Source organism: Rhinolophus sinicus, chromosome 13, assembly GCF_057876585.1.
Source record: "Rhinolophus sinicus isolate RSI-liver-muscle chromosome 13, RSI-T2T, whole genome shotgun sequence".
Taxonomy (NCBI): Eukaryota; Metazoa; Chordata; class Mammalia; order Chiroptera; family Rhinolophidae; genus Rhinolophus; species Rhinolophus sinicus.
In genome coordinates, this window is record NC_142513.1 from 62,837,274 (window position 1) to 62,857,062 (window position 19,789).

The 19,789-nt window shown below is 45.6% G+C and overlaps 2 protein-coding genes across 3 annotated transcripts; both read left to right on the top strand.

Moving 5' to 3' along the window:
* Nucleotides 1-260: 260 nt before the first annotated feature.
* On the top strand, nucleotides 261-11,019 carry HYKK (hydroxylysine kinase). Of its 2 annotated transcripts, XM_019751239.3 has the most exons (6): nucleotides 261-399; nucleotides 3,948-4,298; nucleotides 5,371-5,510; nucleotides 6,212-6,395; nucleotides 9,972-10,156; nucleotides 10,877-11,019. In XM_019751239.3, exons 2-6 carry the CDS (start codon nucleotides 3,953-3,955, stop codon nucleotides 10,889-10,891), a joined length of 870 nt encoding a protein of 289 aa, XP_019606798.3. In that variant the 5' UTR covers nucleotides 261-399; nucleotides 3,948-3,952; the 3' UTR covers nucleotides 10,892-11,019. The 2 variants fall into 2 exon arrangements, with proteins under 2 accessions (XP_019606798.3, XP_019606797.3); XM_019751238.3 differs by lacking the exon at nucleotides 10,877-11,019 and having other exon boundaries at nucleotides 9,972-10,833.
* A 201-nt stretch (nucleotides 11,020-11,220) lies between these two features.
* Nucleotides 11,221-17,776, top strand: PSMA4 (proteasome 20S subunit alpha 4). The gene is made up of 9 exons (XM_019751241.3): nucleotides 11,221-11,357; nucleotides 12,612-12,635; nucleotides 12,878-12,920; nucleotides 13,207-13,369; nucleotides 14,555-14,632; nucleotides 14,933-15,021; nucleotides 15,462-15,592; nucleotides 16,088-16,211; nucleotides 17,378-17,776. The coding sequence occupies exons 2-9, from the start codon at nucleotides 12,633-12,635 to the stop codon at nucleotides 17,530-17,532; spliced, it is 786 nt and encodes a 261-aa protein (XP_019606800.1). The 5' UTR covers nucleotides 11,221-11,357; nucleotides 12,612-12,632; the 3' UTR covers nucleotides 17,533-17,776.
* Nucleotides 17,777-19,789: the final 2,013 nt, after the last annotated feature.

Consider the following 19,789-nt stretch of genomic DNA (forward strand, 5'->3'; position numbering starts at 1 on the left):
AGGTGCCACTCAAGAGCCGGAAGCCTGCTAGACCGGGGCTCACCAAGGGGCGGGGCGGAATCTCGAAGAGCCAATCAGAAACGAGCCCAGTTCTGTGGAAAAACAGCTGGATTCTGACAGGAGTGAACACCGAGAGACGGCGGGGCCGGCTTGCAGAGAGCCAATCAGAAGCCCGATCTCTGAATTCCCGTTCTCAGCCTCTGTAGTCTACGCTGATTGGCGGCGGGGAGTCTGGCTGAGCCAATCAGAAGTCAGGGCTCGCGGGCTCGGAGGAAGGGCGGGCCGAGTATCCTCAGTGGGACGAGACCACTGGGCGCGAGACCTGCCGGCGCGAGCGCGGGACCTGAGCCCGGGTGCGGGAGAGCAGGCGCTACCTCAAGACCGCGCGGGGCGTCGAGGGTGAGCCGGAAGGGGAAGCAGAAGCGAGCCCGGGTCCCCGGGGCCGCCTCGACAGCAGGGAGGCCCGCTGCGAGCCCGGGCGGGTAGTCGGTGCCCACGGCTCCCCTCAGACTCGCTGGTGCATGACGGCCGGTCCCTCGTCCCTCACCCCCCGTGACCCGGAGGGCTGCCCGAGACCCTCCCACCTGGAGCGTGGAGACCGTGCGGGGGGCGGTGCGGCGCCCGGCCCGGGGCCAGGTGTCCGAGGCGCCCCTGCCCCTCACAGGCATCCCGGCGCTGTGAACCGACCCGGTGTGGCGCCTGCCTCATTTTCCTGCCTCTCGGGTCAGCCGCCCGTGGGCAGCCCCTCGCGCACCGCGCTCCCCTCACCCGGCAGGAAGCCCCTCAGAGCGCCCAGCAGTGCGTTGTTGTCGTGTGCGGACCCCCTCTGAGGGTAACTGCCGGGAGCCTCGAGCGAGGGCACCCTTCTTTCGTCAGCTCCCCCATACCTAGTAAGCGTCTGGGCCAGGTGCCGGGGTGCGGAGAGCCGGTGTGACCCACGCGCTCCGGCCTTGGAAGGACACCGCACAGGGGATCGCAGGAGCGGAAGGGTAGACGGAGCACGTGCTAAGAGGATGTACTGGACTTGATGACACTCGGGGAGTGAGGCAGGGAAAGGGTGTACCTTGCACAGGGTGCAGAGGTTACGGTCCACCCCCTCCTCGTAGGACAAAGGCCTTGAGTTGGTAAACATCGGCTTCCCGAAGGCTCCTCAGGAGCGAAGTGCGGCAATGGGGCAGGACTGCAGGTCGCTCCTCTCGGATTGCAGTTCCCTCCCTCGCCCCCTCAGCACACAGACGTTTGGTTGGGACGGACACCTCTAACCTCTAACACACACGTTTCTCTCTTTGTGTTTATTTACTTTCAGAAACTGACTTGATCAGTGCCATTAGTTCCATAACTAAGGTCCTTGTATACAAAGAAAAAAGGCAAATGTATGCTCAAAAAGAACTTGAGAAGCATAGACTGTTAGAGCCAGAAGGGACTTTTAGGGACGATCTAGTCCAACTAACTCCCTTTAAGAGGAAATGTGAATAGTCTAACGTTTCAGAGGCTAGGTAGCAGAGCTGGGACCAAAATATGTTTTATTTCTCCCAAATATAGCAACTTTTTTCCTTCAGTTTTTTTTATTGTGGTAAAATACAGTTACCCAGCACAGTTTATATTATACCAGGCTGTCTTTTGATGCCTAGAGCTGCTAACGTTGCTTTACACTGATAGAGAAAACCAGACTCTTCAAGCAGAAGTTTAACAAGCCCCATTCAAGGATGTTATAGGAACATTTTCTGGACTGGAAGGGAGACTGGCTTTCACAATTGCTTCTAAGTTTCCTTCCAACTTTAAGGACTTCTAATTCATACCAAATTCAGCATTAGTCTGACAGCCTTACCATTTTATTATTTAAATTTTTTTTTTCTTTACCACTGTGGGAGTTGAAAAATTACTCCAGGATTTCATCTTGGATTTAAAGCTTTAGTTCACATTACATTCTGAATACCGCCCTTACACCAGTTTATAAATCTCCAGAAGGAATGTTAAAACTCCATGTAGTCTTAAGCCCAAATATAGTGTGACAGGATATATTGGTTCCCAGAAGTTTCAGGTACAGAAATTGTATTGAAACCTTATCAGGCTTTGTCACAATATCTTTAGTGAACAAAATCTGAATGACTTAATTTGCTTCTGAAAGCAAATACTGAGGTCAGAAATTAAACATGAGAAGTGACTGGCAGGAATGCAGTAACTATTACAGGCCGTGGGAACAGACCAGTGGCATAGGGGCTATGCAAATTTAGGGGTGAAGAAATCACTTTGGGTAGGAGGATCAGGGAAGGTGGGAAGGGAGGGGGGTGGCATTTGAGATTTATGCTCTTAATATCACTTGAGTCATCAGGGTTAAGCAGGGAGGGCGTCAGATAGGAGAGCCCTAGTGTATGTACCTCCCTGAAATTCTCCCCTTCCCCTCACTGGAGTAAGGTGGGCTTCGGCTTTCGTAGGTCTGAAGTGACTAGACATTAACAGGCATATGGTCTGGTTTGGGGAGCTCTGACAACGTCCTAAGACCCCACCGCATCCCCTTGTCCAAGCCAGTTTCTCACAGGGCCTTTTTTTTTTTTTTTTAGGTAAACTTTACATTCAGTGAGATTCATAGATCTTATGGTTATATAAGTTTTAAGCTAAATTTTGACAAACATACACCCACGTAACTAAATCCTAGTCAAGATGTAGAACATTTTCCTTCCAGAAAGTTCCCTCATGTCAGAAACTTCCCTGCTGGAAGCAACAGCTGTTTTGATTCCTATCAACAGGAGTTAACTGTTCATGAGATTCTTTTTACATAACACTGCATCCCTTGAACAGCAATCAAAATTGTACCCTATAATGCAGCTCACCCCAAAGATGTTATTAAGTATTTACCATTTAGTATGAAGGAAGGATGGGGGAAGAAAGCTATTTTGGGAAAAGAGGGAAGTGAGATTGAAAGGACTTTAAATATTTGGTTCCTGAAGTAGCAGCGGGTGGCATTACCAAGGGGGAAAAAACAGTCTCCTCTATCCTGTCTATCCGAATCATACTCATTTCAAATCCGTCTTTCCTTAGTCTGTGTAGTAAGTGCTCTCACCTCTGAATTTCTATCATAGTTTTGGTACTATTAATTTCGTAGGTCATAAACTCAGATGTAACTTTGTTTTTTGTAACTGACCTTAATTTTTAGTTTATGCCTTTATTCCGTTTAGCAGGATTCTTTACAATTCAGGGTTTTCTTTGGCATTCTGTCAGTTTATTCCTTACTGCCTTCTAACTTGTTTTTTTGAACAGCTTTTAAGTTCTTTGTTGCTTAGGATACCTGTGACTGTGAGTTAACTCTCCAGATGTTACAGAGCCCTCTAAGCTCACCTGCATGTCTCCCAGAATACTCACCTGGTGCTTTGCACACCAGTCCCACACTTTAATATTTGAAGGAGGCGTGATAAGCTCGATGATGATTCTTATAATTTAGCAAAACTTGTGGAGAGAAAAGTAAGATCACTTTATTTAAATTTATATTTTAACCCAAAGTAGTGGTAATATAGTCAAAAGGACATAATCATGGGTTAGGATTCTGAAGAGGTGGGTCCTTGCTGTAACTTGGTATGTAATTTTGGGTAAGGCACTTAACCTCTTGGGACCTAAATTTCCCCTGTAAATAAAGTTTATTGGGGTGCGGAGTGTAGGGCAGGAATTAGACTAAGTGACACTAAGGTACTTTCCTGCTCTGTGTTCTGTCCCTGGAAACATATCTTCAGTTTATGAAGTGAGTTGAGAAATAATTTATGGTACAAGGATTTTTATTCCCCTGCCAAAACATCTACTTCTTTATCTCATATGCTGATTGGATTTTTTTAACTTTATGAATGAAAATTAACAATGAGAAGAAGTACAGAATTAACATTACTGGTCTGTCTTAAGGAAAATCACTTAAATAAATGTATTTCTTGTATGTCCCCTTTCTCGTTTGTTTACCCTAGACACAATGTCAAGTGTAGATGAGCAGCCGTCCCAGGCCTTGACCAAACCCACTTTCAGTGAGGCACAAGCCTGTGCACTAGTGGAATCGGTATTTGGGTTAAAAGTTTCCGAGATCCAGCCCCTTCCTAGCTATGACGACCAAAACTTTCATGTATGCATTTCAAGAGCCGAAGACACTACAGATGGCACAGCAGAGTACGTCCTCAAAGTGAGCAACACCGAGTCAAGCAAAACTCCAGACCTGATTGAAGTGCAGACTCACATCATCCTGTTTCTGCGAGCGGCGGGGTTTCCAACAGCCTCTGTGCGCCGCACGAAAGCAGACAACCTAACCTCGCTTGTGTCCGTAGGTAAGAGCCCAGCCCTCGCCGGCCATCGCCTATCCAGGTACATGTCTGCATTTTGGCTACAAGCAGAAATACCAAGAACAAGTTTATCCCACGCGGGGACGTAGTTATTTTTTTCAGCCGTTGAGAGAAGCCACAGCCTCACCAAAGGGGCGATGGGGGCTCAGATTCAGAAGTGGGGAGAGCCAGGATCTGGTGTAAGGCTTGTGCTTAGAAAGGACCTGATGGATGGGTAAATAAGAGGACATGTGGAATCAGGAACATTTTTTTGTTGTTTTTTTAAAGCAAAAAAATAATTACATATTTTTATTCATCAGACTGGCTGTATATTTCGGTGCTGTCGTATAATTGAAAAAAAAATGCAGAAGTAGAAATCAGGAATTTTAGGTCCCAGCTGTCATTACTGTATATGTGACCTTGAGCACACGACTTACATCCCTAAGGCTGCAAGTCCTCATTTGTGAGACGGGCCCCCTTCACCCCTACATGCTAAAATGCTAAGATGTACCTGATAGAGTGCTCCAAGCAGCAGCCTGAAACCAGTTCCTTGGAATTTTTTAAGGCTTGAAATTTTGACTGTTTCTGTCCTGCTTGTTCACCGTTCTTTCTTAATTTGCATTGCTCCACACAACTGAGGCCCTTTGCAGTTCCTGACGAGTGGTTATTGTCCTGTGTGGCAGACACAGACTGTTCCCTACTTTGCTCCTAAAGAAGCCTGTGGTTCTGAAACAGGCATTTCTTTGTATCACACTTTCCTCAATTGTAAACTTACGAAAAAAGTGTTTTAGGCGTTCATTTACCGGAGCAGGGAATTTCTGTTGCCAGCCGAGGCTGGCAGAGTTGGCGCTGTGATTTTGTTGGGATGTAAATGGCTGATTGTAGGTTTGTGTGTTCTCTTTGCTGGATCCACTCAGGCCTGCCTCACAGAACCCTACCGATGGTTTTAGGTTAGCGCTCTGTTTTCTCTTGTTCTGTAATTTCTGTTATTCTTCGCAATAATAATTACAAAAGCAGAATCGCCTCAAGGCATTTTTTTCCAGACTACCTGACGGGATATGTCCTTCCATCCATCTAGATAGTGGCTCCGAAATCAAAAGCTACTTGGTGAGGCTGATGACTTATCTCCCAGGAAGACCTATAGCCAACATTCCCATCAGCCCCCAGCTCTTATATGAAATTGGGAGGCTAGCTGCCAAGTTGGATAAGACCCTGGAGGTAAGATTTGGGGTTATTTTTTTTATAAGAATTTTTTATTTTTTTATGCTTATGTTATAGGGTCAGACTCTGTTTTCGTGTGTGGTGCCTCCTAAAGTGTCCCAGTGAGGACAGAGAGTGAGGCGAGTAAGTGGATTTGGGTGCATCTTAGACCGCCAGACGTGCTAGGTGCTTAAGAAGGAAAGTTAAGGAGACGATGATTACAGAGTATGGGGCAGAGGGTTCAGAATGCAGACGGGGCGGCCAGGGAGCTCCCCCACAGAAGGTGATGAGCTATCCCAGGAGGAAGACACAGCACATGCCAAAGCTGGAGGTGGGGATGTGCCTGGACGTTCCCTGAACAACAGGGAGGCCGCTGTGAGCAGAGGGACGAGATGGACTCAGGTAACGGGTGGGCAGCCGTGTGAGGGAGAAGAGCTCTGAGCTGCCTCCAGTCCCTTTAGTCTGCAGTGGATAAGGACACCTGACCTCACACAGTGAACAGGGTCAAGTGGCCTGGGCACGCGCTCTCAGCCATGAGGGCTTGTGCAGATTGAAGCCGTTACCATGTAGGTGAATGTGAACAGACATGTCGGTGTCCAGGGGTCTCCCCGGGGCCCCCCAGACCTGCACTGTGAGGGTGCCGTCTCCTAGCATGGCACATCTCTCGGTCCCGGTTGCTCTGACTGCAAGAGCCTAAGAGTTTCTTCCTTTTGATTTAGAAATTCCATCATCCAAAGTTAAGTAGTCTTCATCAGGAGAACTTCATCTGGAACCTGAAAAATGTTCCCCTTCTGGAGAAATACCTGTATGCCCTGGGCCAGAGTCGAAATCGCGAGATTGTCGAACAGGTCATTCAGCTGTTCAAGGATGAAGTAATGACCAAGTTCCATCACTTCCGGGAATGTGAGTATCCCCAGGGCAGATGAGTCTTTCTCTTCATATTTAAATTGTCGAACTGCAGAGCATCAGGAAAAGTGCAGAGGAACAACTTAGCTTTTTCAAATCTTACGATTTTGCCCTATTTGCTCCTGTTGCTTTTTAAAGAATAATACTTTTATTTTTCTTAAAATTGCTACATTTGAAGCCCTCTCTAAACTTGATGATTCCACCTCCCTACTAGATTTACATATGTTTTAACATCATTACTACATATGTATGTATTCATAAATTATATATAGTAGTATTCTGCATATTTTCAATTTTAGATAAATGGCATTACACTATATGTTATTCTGCAACCTGCGTTTTTCATTCGACGTCATGTGTTTCAAATTGATCCACTTAATACATGTATTTCTAGTTCATTGAGTTCATTAGTTTTAACTGCTGAATAGTATTCTGTAACATGTACATACCATAATTTATTTGAGCATATTGTAATTTTTTGGGCCTGTTCTATTGTTAATGGAATTTTCAGTTGGTTCCCTCTTTTTTTGCTATGTAAATGGAGGTCCTGTGAGCACGCTAGTGCGTATCTCCTTACGTACATGGACCCTTCAGCCTCTTGACCCCACAGGAAATATTCGTCAAAAGGCCAGGAACTGAGGCGTCCCTTTTGCCCTTTGCTTTCTGTCTTAGTCAGCTCGGGCGGCCATAACAAAATACATACCATAGACATTGATTTCTCACAGTCTAGAGCCTGGTCACGGCTGGGGTCTGTCGCGAGGCCTCCTACTGGCTTACAGATAGCTAGCTACCTCTACGTTCTCTCTGTGTCCTCACTTGGTGGAGAGAGAGAGGCTCTCGAGGGCCTCCTCCCAAAAGGATGCTAATCCCATCATGAGGACCCCACCCTCATGACCTCATCTAAACCTGATTATCTCCAAATACCACACATTGGGGGGTAGGGCTTCAGCATAGGAACTGGGGAGGGAAGCCACGATGCAGTCCTTTGTGTCCACACAGTGTAAGGTGGTGGCATGAAAACAGTTGGTCTTCCCCTCAAACCTGCCTTCCCCTCCCGCAGTCACCTTCATTCATTAAAATTGTGTTCACCACTCACCTCACTGACCTGGTCAAAAACCCAGGAGTCATGAGTCTTGACTTTCTTCTTTCTCTCACACCTCACATCCAACCTCTATCGATTCTAAAGGTATGCTGCTCTCATTTGTCTCCCTACAGAATAATTCACCTGTCTTCCAATTTTCTCCCACTTAATAGTACTTTTGTAAGGTTCTCCCAGTTGTTGCACGTGACTATAGTATATTAACTTTCACTACAGTAGAATATTTCCGTCGTAAATATACTTTAGCTCTTCTCCTCCTAAAAGATATTGCATTGTTTCCAGTTTGGGTCTGTTAAGAACAGCGCTGCTGTAACTGTTCCTGTAGCTCTCGGTGTGCATGCTCATGAGTTCTGGGCAGGATGCTGGGTCAGAGGCTGTGTCCATATTCAGCTTCGCTAGATAAGGCCGGTTTCCCAAAGTGGTGAATGACTTTATACTGCTTCTGCAGAGTGGAAGTGTCATTACCCTGTACCCCTGGTATTAGCAGACTATACAATTTTTGCCACTCTAATGTGTGTGTAATGGTCTCTCATTGTAGTTTTAATATGCATGGCCCTGTTTGTTGGCCATTTGGATAAACTGTTATGTACAGTGCCTATTCAAGTGTTTGGTGGGTTTTCTCTTGGGATTTTTTTCTTGTTTATTTTCCAAGTTCAAAATATTTTCTGGATACAAGTGCTCTGTTGGTTATATGTGTTACAAATATTTGTCCCATTCTGTTGCTTGTCTTTTTACTCTAAAACCCTGAAACCTAAAATCCTACAGGGTGTGAAAACATCCTTCAAGAATGAAGATAAAATAAAAACATTTTCAGACAAATAAAATCAGAGAGTTCACCATTAGAAAACCGCATTAAAGGAAACTGCTAAAAGGATGTATTTCAGGCAGGTGAAAAATGACTCCAAATAGAATGTTTGAAGTGCTGGAAGATGTGAAACCAATATATGAGTAATTCTAAACAAACTTGACTATAAAACAAAAATAATAATGTCTTTTGAGGTGTGAAAATGTAGAATTAAAATTTACTAAAACAACAGCATATCAGTTAGGAAAGAAATGCAATTAAAGTATTTTAAAGTCCTTGTATTGTTTTGAATAATATTAGACCTTGGTAAGTTAAAGTCGCACATTAGAATTTCTAGGGTAGCCACTCAAAGAATAGAAAGAATGAATTCATTTTGCCATCTTTATCAGAACTCCTTTTTTTCCTTTAATTCTCAAATTCACCAGCTTTTGTCATTCCAAGCATTAAATTGCTGTATCACTTCTTGATAGGCCATTGGATATGAATAGAAGCAATGAAATGAGAGGTTCCCACGTCTACAGATTGCATTCACTAAGTGACATTTTCATCAATTCCAAAACCCCATTTGATTGTATAAGATGTATCATTACTCTACTGACCTTCAAGGAAGACAAAACATTGCTGGTAAAAGTACGACACGGCATCACTTGTATGACGCATCCCAAGTTCTGAAACGTGTAGTTTAGAGTCTATGGCTTACAGTAATGGTCATTGTTTCTGCATGCCACCCACTGTGCGATGTTTCTTCAGTAGGGCTTACACAGCCCCAAGCCACATAGACAAAATCAGCATTATATTTAGAAGTTAGTATCACACACTACACAGTTAGTGTAAGTCCATGACACACTGCTTCCGGGCTCATGGACAGCCCATCTCCACCCAATCCTTAGTCAGTGGTTCAGATCAGAGTTTCTCAGACTATCCATGCTAAAACACAACTCTGGGGTTTCCTCCTGCTCAGCCTGCAGCCTGCTGTGTGGTCCTCACGCTTAGTTCACAGCTTGTACAGCACTGACTTGCTTTCTGAGTTTGACCACACCCAAACTGGTCCGAACTCTGTGAGATCACACTCTTAGATGACAAATTGCTATAAAGCTTTCTAAACACTCAGTTTCTGTTTTTATCTCACACGGACTTAGTAACAGTTTATGGGCCAGCGCTGACCATAGACCCCCAGTTTGGGTGGTACTGACCTAAAATATCACCCTCTACTCCAATAATCAAAAGACAGGGAATTCAACATTACTTTGTCACCAGAATTGTTGCATTGCAAATTCTAGGCTAAAATAAAGACACATCTGGTCCATTCTAGGACACTTTGCTTCTTATAGTAATATGAATATATGTACATTTTTAACGTTTCTGGTTTGATCAGGTCTCCTTTTCCCTTTGCTCTTCTGATAGTCAAAATCAGGCGTTTGCAGTAACTATAGTCTCCATCTTATGGCCTTGAATTGATGAGAAGCAAAAGCAAACATACCACCAAAATGAACTGCTTTTGACCTTTTCAGAGGCAAGAATTTTATTTCAAGGAAAATAAGGTTTGGCTCTTTTATCTGACTGCTCATCAAATTGGTTGAATGGCCATACCTCAGAAAGAGAAATGGAACGAGAATTAACAGGGTTATTAAATAACTCTCTTTACATGCCTTGATTTTTCTCCTTTCAGGTATCAATCATGGAGATCTGAATGACCATAACATTTTGGTAGAGTCCAGCAAGTCAGCCTTGGGAGATACTGTTTATCACGTGTCTGGGATTTTAGACTTCGATGACATGAGCTATGGCTATTATGTGTTTGAAGTGGCAATCACCATCATGTACATGATGATTGAAAGCAAGAACCCTATACAAGTAGGTGGTCATGTCCTTGCAGGATTTGAAAGTGTAATCCCACTGACGCCTATAGAGAGGGGTGTGTTGTTTCTACTTGTGTGCAGTCGTTTTTGTCAGTCACTTGTCATGGCTGCATACTCTTGCCAGCTATACCCAGAGAACAAAGAATATCTTATGATTACTGCAAAAAACGGGTGGAAGCACCTACAGCAAATGCTTGACATGGGCCAGGGCGCTGTAGAAGAAATTTGGTTTGACACGGCCAGGTCCTACGAATCTGGGGTCTCCATGTGACTGGATAAAACTTCACATTAAAAATTAACTCAGTAGGACCAAATCTAATTCTATGAGGGGTCTCCCTGCACAGTTAAAAATGAATTGATGGAACAGATCAATGCATGTGAAGCCACTAAGGTCTTTAATCTCATGACGATTGTTTTATTGTAAGAAAAACTACGAGTCATGTAGTCATGTGTTTCTGTGGGTCTCACTTGCCTTGTGTACAAACACACAGAATGATATTTTGAATCAGATAATCGCTCTAGGTCTGTTCCAGACCTAGTCAACTATGTAGCCCAAAGAATTTTAAACTATGCATAGTAGCTAGTTTACCTAGGGACTGCAGCCGAGGAGGAAAAGGGTGGGAAGGAGGGATGGATCATGAACACATTAAACACGTGAGTTTCAGCAAAGAAGTAAGTGCTGTGTGTGTGGTGATGGTTCGTGTTCTTTAACTAGGGGAACCCTTCCTGACGAGAGAAAGGCGGAGGAGCCCAAGGTGAAAGTTCTCCCGACGGTGGGAGTCGGCTGTACCGGGGACCAGTCTGAGAACAGGGCAGGAGCAGGAAGGAATTGAGCGGAGTCCACACTGGTGCTGTCCCAGGTGCCGGACTCAGCAGTGCAGAGGGAAAGGAAAAACAGCGCGAAGGCAGGATAGGAGAGCTGGCTATGACGCCATTCTGTCCTTGGCCGGGGTCTTCCTGCCCTCCCCGGACCCTGTGGCGCCCCCTCCTTGGGCTGAGAACCCGCCAGCGCTGCTACCCGCCCATATCCGCGCTCGGGGCCACGCCTCCCGGGGACTTCCGCCTTCTCGGCCCCGCCCCCATAGCTCTGCGCACGCGCGGGGGCCATATTGGCAGCGGACCCCGGGCGGCGGCGGTGGTTTCCTCCTGAGGCGTGAAACGCTCCCTGTGTACCTCGACTTCAGGGTCTCCCTCCGGTGAGTCCGCGCTCCCCCTGGCACCACAGAAGCTTGGGCGCGGTCCCCGCGTGCGAGGGTCGTGGGCGCCGAGGCAGAGCGGGCCCCGGCCTGCCGCTGCCGCTGCCGCTGCCGCTGCCGCGCGATGACTGTGCGCCGCTCCTGGGTGACCCGCTGGGCCCTGCCGGCCGCCGTCGGGCTCTGCGCGGAGCCGGCACGAGGAGCTGGGAGCGGGGCCTCCTCCCTGGGGAGACCCCGCGCACGGACGCGAGAGCTGCAGAGGAGCGGGCGAGCCGGGCGCCGGGCGCGGGGCTGAGAAAGAGCCCGGCGGCCGCCTCCACCCGCGGCCTCTCACCTGCCCGTTGCGGCCTCGTCACGGGTCACCGCCTCCAGGCAGTGCCAGCCGGAGGGATCGTCCCAAAATGCCAGGCAGGCCCTGAGGCTCCCCAGCCCACAAGCATCCAGTGGCGCCCTTTTGCTTAATTAAGAGGGAAAACACGGTTTTTATCTGGTCACGCGGGCCCATCACGTTTGATTCCTGACATTACCTGTATTTGGGAAATGGGCTCTGGAGCCCACGGTCTGGCTTTTCGCCTACGTCTGGCTTTTCGCCCGCGGAGTCCCCGCGTTGTCTGCTGCGGGAACGGTCATGATGGCAGAGATTGCCGCCCGCCCCCTTCCATAGTTCAGGACCCCATCGTTCTCGGAGAAACGCTAACCCTCTACTGAACGTGTCACTCTCTGCTCGACGCGATCCGGGTACTCGCTTAGCTCGCTAGCGTCTTCATATTCTTTAGCTTCAGCAGTCCCTTGCCCATTTAGCTTTCCTGCCTCAGTGTCCTTTGCTTAAGCTTCCTAAGCGGCCTGGAATCCCCTTCTCTTCTCCTTACCTCTATTCATTCTTCTTACACTGGAGAAGGGGTCTCATCCTTCTTTCTGCCTCTAATCTCTAATTTGGGCTGTTTTCTGTGTTGGTTTCTCAAAGAATAGTTTCTTGATTTTTCTCCCATTTCTCTTCCCACTCCACTCTCCCGTGCCTCCATTTCCACGTGGCTTTGTAATTGCCTGTGTCTGCCTCCCTCACATGCTCACCAGACTGAGTACTTAACGGGTTGGTCTTCCCACCGACCTCTAGCATAGTACCTGGTGCGCTTTGCAGGTGCTCTGAACATTAGCGGAATGAACGGAGTGAGAAAAACAATTTTTTCTTAAGTCGGGAAATGCTTTTTAAGTTGTAAATGTCATTTTAATAAGGATCCTGTTTTCTTTTTACAGGACCTCTAAAGTTCAGAAAACATGGTGAGTTAATACCCATGTCAATAAGCTATTGCCTGATAAAGTGTATTGCTTATATTCAGCTCACAGACTTGCATGAGAAAATTGGAATGGAAGGAAAAAGATGGAACGGTGTTTTCTTCCTTATCAGTTTCGTACCCCCGCATTGAACTTTGTGTACTAGGATGTGTTTTATGAGGTGATTTGTGGGCTTGCACAAGTTACTTTCAATGGATAGAAATCAATTGTATGTTTTTCCTTTGCAGTCTCGAAGATATGACTCTAGGACCACTATATTTTCTCCAGAAGGTAAGATAGACATTGTTTATAATCAGTCTCCAATAAAAAAAAAAAAAAAAAGATTAAAGTGTTTGACTTTCAGAGGGGAATCTAGAAATGTTTTTTATAGTTGCTAAGTTGTTCATTCTTTTTGTACTTGGAAGTAATTGTGGTCACCAGGTTGATTACATGCAACATGGAAGAGTGAAAGTGGGTCTCCCGTTTGTAGCCTGCTAGGGTCTCCGCTGATTTTCTTGGACCAGTGGTGCAAGCGCCCAGTGGAGAGGCTTGGTTTCTCACTGCTTGTATTTTGCAGGTCGCTTGTACCAAGTTGAATATGCAATGGAGGCGATTGGACATGCAGGCACCTGTTTGGGAATCTTAGCAAACGATGGTGTTTTGCTTGCAGCAGAGAGACGCAACATCCACAAGCTTCTGGATGAAGTCTTTTTTTCTGAAAAAATTTATAAGCTCAATGAGTAAGTGAGCTCTTAGGGAGAAGAGTTTAAAGTGTCGCATGTGCTATGCCACATAAGTGGGATCTTACATTTTGGGAGGGCTGTTCCATGTGATATAGTAGAATTGTAGTGAATAGTTTATTATGTTTTTACTGGTCGAAACTTTTGCTTTTAATTTATTTTGCTCGAACCTCCTTGAGGCTTAGGACCATGAGTTGTTTCTTTTAAGTGCAGGGCCCAGCACTTAGTGGAGAAACTGCATTTTGTGGTGATAAGATTATAGGTTTCAAAGTTGCAGATCTGGGTTAAATCCAGGCTGCACTGGTACAAACTGTGACCTTGCACCAATGGTTAACTTCTCTGCGCTTCAGAGTCTACTTGAGTGGCCGTGGCAGTTTAATGAAATAGAATGAATGAAATTAACCAGTGCAGTGTCTGCCATGTAGCAGGTCCTCAGAATGGGTTCTTGGGAGTTTTACTGAATTATGCTGAATCTTACTTCCTGGAGGTCTGGGAACAGTTTAGATGAGCCCTGTTAGTTTCTGAGAGTTGGGTGTGCAGGACTTCGTAGCTAGTAGAGAGCTGGTTTGCCCATTGGAGACTTTCCCTTCAGTGGTGGGCAAGGTGAAGGTTGGTTATGGGGCCTTTCGATACCCTTGTCCCAGGAAGTCTTATCCTTCCAGAGTCACTGCTGGACCCACTCAGCAGCTTGCAGGCTTGATAAGGCCCAGTGACAGCAGGTGTTGGCTGTAGGGGAGCCAGGGCACGGGGGCAAAGGAAGGAAATGCACCCTTCGTGTGACCCCAGTCCTGGGACCCCCAACCCTCCAGGTCTTAGAAGGTGAGAGTACTTACTACTCAAGAGCACGGGGCAGTCTGTCTTCCTGTCTGCCAAAACCTGCTTTGTTGCTGAGTCTTCTCCGGATTTCCTTTAACTTCTTGGTGTCCATTCTCTCGTCCTGATCACAGTGTGGTGATGATAAATGCATCCATCGAAGAACAAAGGGTGCAGTTGTTTATCTTGCATGTGAAGTGACAGGTTTAAAGTCTCCTCCAAAGATGAACTTGTGTAGTTGTTGTGTGAAGGGTGTAGCAGCTTTGAAGCAAGCACGGTACATTTCTAACAGGTCTTGGTGCTTTGGGAAACTGTAAGGCCCCTGGCAGACATCTGCCCTGCTTACGTGCCAATACATTTCTTTTCCTCCAGGGACATGGCTTGCAGTGTGGCGGGCATAACTTCTGATGCTAACGTGCTGACTAATGAACTGCGGCTCATTGCCCAGAGGTATGCTCTTAAATAGCACCGCTGATGATGTTTCCAGGGAGAACTCATTTTTGCAAAGATTAAAGTCATTAAAAATCTAGTCATTGAAAATTACAGTGTTGTTTTTTTTTTTTTAAACCAAACTTGTAAAGTGTTATTTACAATAAGAATGTTAGGATGTTGACATGCCCTTGCTCCACCACTTTTAAATTACAAGTGACTGTTATGTTGTCCCCATGGCTAGGTTTCTTTGTAGAGGGTATTTTGCTTAGAGTGTGTGTGTTAGAGAGAACTATTTATATGCCTGCCTCTCTCCCCCAGGTACTTACTACAGTATCAGGAGCCAATCCCTTGTGAGCAGTTGGTTACCGCGCTGTGTGATATCAAGCAAGCTTATACACAGTTTGGAGGTACTAGATTGTTTGCAAATTTTATTCCAGAAAGTGAAAACATTTTATGGGTATTGATGTTTTTGAGACGGTAAAAAGAAATTGAAAATTAAATAAGTAAGTGAACACTTTTTGTACATCCCTGCTTCGTGAAGTAACTGGCTCCGTGTAGACTTGAAAGGCCAAAATAACATTTCAAATCTGTAAACACATTGCTTTTTACATAATAATGGAATTCAGCACTGGCCCTCAGTGTCTTTATTCCATCTCCTGGCTGTATCCAAATCTTAGAAACAGAAGAGAGCATTTTGGTAGAGCTTATCTGCAGTGACCAGAACACAAAGCTGTTTATGAAAGCTAAGTTTTATGAAAGCTTAGTAATTCCCTTCACTGAGCACGTGTAACTGCCGCGATACCAAATGTAGATTGTTGATGCATGTGCCTATTTTTCTTTGTTAAAGGGAAACGTCCCTTTGGTGTCTCACTGCTGTATATTGGCTGGGATAAGCACTACGGCTTTCAGCTCTACCAGAGCGACCCTAGTGGAAATTACGGGGGATGGAAAGCCACATGCATTGGCAATAATAGCGCTGTGAGTATTTTGTGTTGTTCTGAGAGCTAATACAACGTCTCATGTCATGACTATCGTAATTTTGAAATAACTGAATGTCACCAATATTTTAACATAGCTGCAACAACTTTAATGTTTGTGATTTCTATTGGTGGCAAAGTCACAACTGCTGCAAATAAATACCCCTGGGGGTTATTGCCTGCATTTATGATGAAAGGAAATGCTGGTTTCCAATTTGAAGTTGTGAGAATAAGGTAATTTTTTTCACATCCTGGTCGCAGACCCTCTGAAAGTCTGTCACGGATCCTTGGAGGTCCGAGGCCCCAGGTTGAAAACTCTTCAGTGTCAGAACCCTCCCCCCACCCCCATCCCACGTCTACCCTCCCTGCCATCACAGTTGTTCGCATTGTTTACGTTCCAGTAATACTCCAGGCATTATTCTGCCCAGTCCAGAGTCCTTAAATATGCAAAAATTTAAAGCGAGTTCTCTCTGTTGATTTTTTTCACATTTCATAGGCAGCTGTGTCAATGTTAAAACAAGACTACAAAGAAGGAGAAATGACTCTGAAGTCAGCACTTGCTTTAGCTGTCAAAGTCCTCAATAAGACCATGGATGTTAGCAAACTCTCTGCTGAAAAAGGTAATTTGTGTCCTTCTTCTAGTTTGTTCGCTTTCACGTGGGAATTGATGGAGCGGCTCCTGTGTTAGGCCTGTAACGTGTTAGCACCGATCATGAAACCACAGCCTTAGGACTTAGATGGCCTTGTACGGCTTCCTAATAGGGTAGGTGACTGGACCATGGTAAGTTGTGGAGCCACAGCCCACACTGCATTCCAGGTTCCAGGGTTTGAGCCCGAGTGTCCTGAATGTCAGGGTTGGCGACCTCAGCCGAGCTGCTTTCATTAATAACTGTCTTACCAACTTGTTGACGGTGGGATCTGTGCTCGTGTGCACATGGTAGAGCGTGTGTGTAGTTTGTCGGGTGTACTTTGTCAGAGGTGTAACGTTTACATGTGTTGTGGTACCTCTGTTCTTCTGAATCTGCTGATGTTGTATGTTAAGCCCATGTTAGCAACTTCAGGTGCTTCATCTAGCCTAAGTTATATCACAGTATAAAACAATTTTTGAAAAACATTATTTAGAAATTGTTTTTGAAAACAATTTCTAAACAATGTTTTTTAAAAATTGTAAGTGAGCATGTTGATTTAGTTTAGGATAACTTCGCTCCTCCTGCTTCTTAGAAAATGCCGTTTACTTGCAAATTGCCGTGGTTGGCTACATTTATGCCTAATTTCAATTTCTACTCAATTTTCTCCACAAAAAATTCCTTCACCTTTTTGATATCAGTCCAGTTTTCTGTCCATAGTCATGGAAGCTGCTTTTCATGCCTTTGCTTTGAAAAGAGATTTGAAAAATCCGTGAAAATAATTGTAATTACTGGTTAAAGATTCTGGCTGAGCCTTTAAAGGCTCCAACAGGGAAATCATGGTTCCTTCTGGTCAGCACAGCTGATAACAGGCCAGCTCGAGCAATTGGCTGATTGGCTTTTTCCAAAGAAAGTGTCAAAACAGCAGCTCAGAAAGTTGGAATGGATAGGGAGAAGGAAGTCAAGTAAAATGTTAATAAAAACATTATGAGATTGAAGGCATTTTATTCCCATGAAACTATGCATGACTCATGTTAAGCATAAATCGTGGAAGAGTGGTGAGCGAAGGCTGAAATGATGTGAAGAGGTCAAACTGATCGCCTTGAAGTGTGTTTGCAAATGTTCCTGCCTGTGATACAGATGTGTGTGTTTGCCCTTAGTGGAAATCGCCACACTGACCAGAGAGAGTGGGAAGACTGTCATCAGAGTTCTCAAACAAAAGGAAGTGGAACAGTTGATCAAAAAACATGAGGAAGAAGAAGCTAAGGCTGAGCGTGAGAAGAAAGAAAAAGAACAAAAAGAAAAGGATAAATAGAAGACAAAATCAGGGATTCTGTAACTCGTTTGGGGCACCATGTCAGTGTAAAAGCAAGCGGTCCTCATCCACATTGAGAAAGCGTTGACTTTTTTTAGCTCGTGTGGTGGGAACATAGGACGGTCCCAACTGAACTGGGTCCTCGATATTTCTGTCCACTTGAGTATTGTCATGATGATTCCGCTTTGTGGACATCTTAGTCCCTTTACCCCCTTTTGGGAATAAAACTTGGAAAAAATGGAAATGGTGAAGGGAAATGTTCTCTGTAGTAATTGTTAAATCACCAGGACTAATAGGTCTGTGATCTTCTTTTGTGCCGGAGTATACTGTGGCTGCCCTTGCAGTTGCTTTTACATAAGATTCAAAGTGACAAAAATATGAGCATCATAAAAGGAGAAAGATGGGAATCGAGCCCTGAAAGTTTCCTTTGCTGTCGCTCCCCTGCCATCTTGGGGAACCGTAGCCCTGGGCCTCTGCGGCAATGTCGGGTGAGGCCCATCCAGTGAAGCCAGTGGCCCATTCCTCCCCTGGGTGTAGCCAGATATTGATGGACAGTCCTACTGGACTTAAAGGCGTGTGTGCGCATGTGTACATACGTGTACATATAAATAACCATTACAACCTGAGAGGCACAACGAAAGTGAGAGCCATGTCTCAGAAACAAATTGATCGGTACTTTTGAAGCCCCTGTGTGTCCCTTTCAGATCTCATCTCTTTTCTCCTCTACCCCCAAGAGATAACCCTTACCGAGTTTGTTTTTCCTCTTAGCTACGGTTTTTACACTCTGGCTTTCCACCCCTCTGCTCCAGGTGGGCACATCCCTCAGGCTGGCCAGGTGACCCATCTCTGTCTCCAGGGGCTGGTTCGAGAAGGAACCTGTGGGCCGAGCCAAGCCAGAATGGTGTGGACCCTGCAGGTAGGACAGGCACGCAGCACGTGGCCAAGTCACACGAAAGTGCTGTGCCTGAGAGATGAAGGCCAGAGAAGTGGAAGCAGAAATGCAAGTAGTTCAGTCCCGGCTGAAGGGTGCTCCACTGCCGAGCTGTGCCCCGCTGGGTTCGCTTAGGGTCCTGGTGGCCAAGCCCAGACCTGCAGCATCACATGGGGATTTGCTAGCAGTGCATTTTCTGGCGTCCCTTCCAGATCTCCTGCATACAGATCTCGGAGTAGAATCCAGTCACCTGTTTTAACAAGCTCTGCATGCATTTCTGATACGCACTGCAGTTTGAGACATGCTTTGCTGTTTGATAACCTCCCTGAGAGCTTTTAATCTCTCCCCCAGACTGCTGCCAATTAAATCGGCCGGTCGAGGAGGGGTAGCAGGGACCCTGCCTGGCATTGGCATTTCTTTAACTGCCCAGGTGACACTGGCAGGGATGCTAGCCGTGCCCTGAACCATAGCTGGTGCTCCCTCAGGTGCTCCGAGGAGAAGTAAGGCCTTGCTGTTTTTTGTACCCCCAGATGCACAGGATGTCCCACTAAGGGATTCCCAAGCCCCTTTGCCAGTGCTTTTGGAATCTGCTGCATTTTTCTCTTACTCTAGTTTGTACTGTTGATTCTGGTTATTTGTGGTGGCTGTGTTCTATAAAGTCACCATGAGCACTGAATTAGCCAATGCTGAAAACCATTGCTCCCGGGGAAATACAGGGTGAGGTTCCTTTGAGCCTCAGGTCACAAAACTTGTCACCAACCGATCAATACAGAACCTTGTGTTTCTGTTGAAAGGCATCTTATTTAATATACAGTGTTTCCCCGAAAATAAGACCTAACTGGAAAATAAGCCCTAGCATGGTTTTTCAGAATGACATCCCCTGAACATAAGCCATAATGCATCTTTGGAGCAAAAATTAATAGAAGACCCGGTCTTATTTTCGGGAAAACACGGTACATTGGTAATTCATGAATATGGACCCCACGGGCAAAAGCATTCTGCAGCCTAACTGAAGCTTCTCTGACACGTGTTTTCTCTGTAGGGCACATCACAGCCTTCTTGCACTGTGCTTAGGGGGCATTTAAAAAACCGGTATCACCACAAATTATGGAAAACATGTCACAGAATAGACCAAAGAACACTAAAAAGGCAGTAAGTGAACATGATGAAGTGTTCTTAAAGTTTCCTGCTGTCTTGTTTTCTCCAGAGACCAGGGACAGACTAATTGCTGAGGGGGAAGAATGCTGTAAATAACACTGCACGTTGCACAGGGAGTAAAACCATGTCAAACACTTGAAAAATTTCCAGATATTGTTCAGATATATT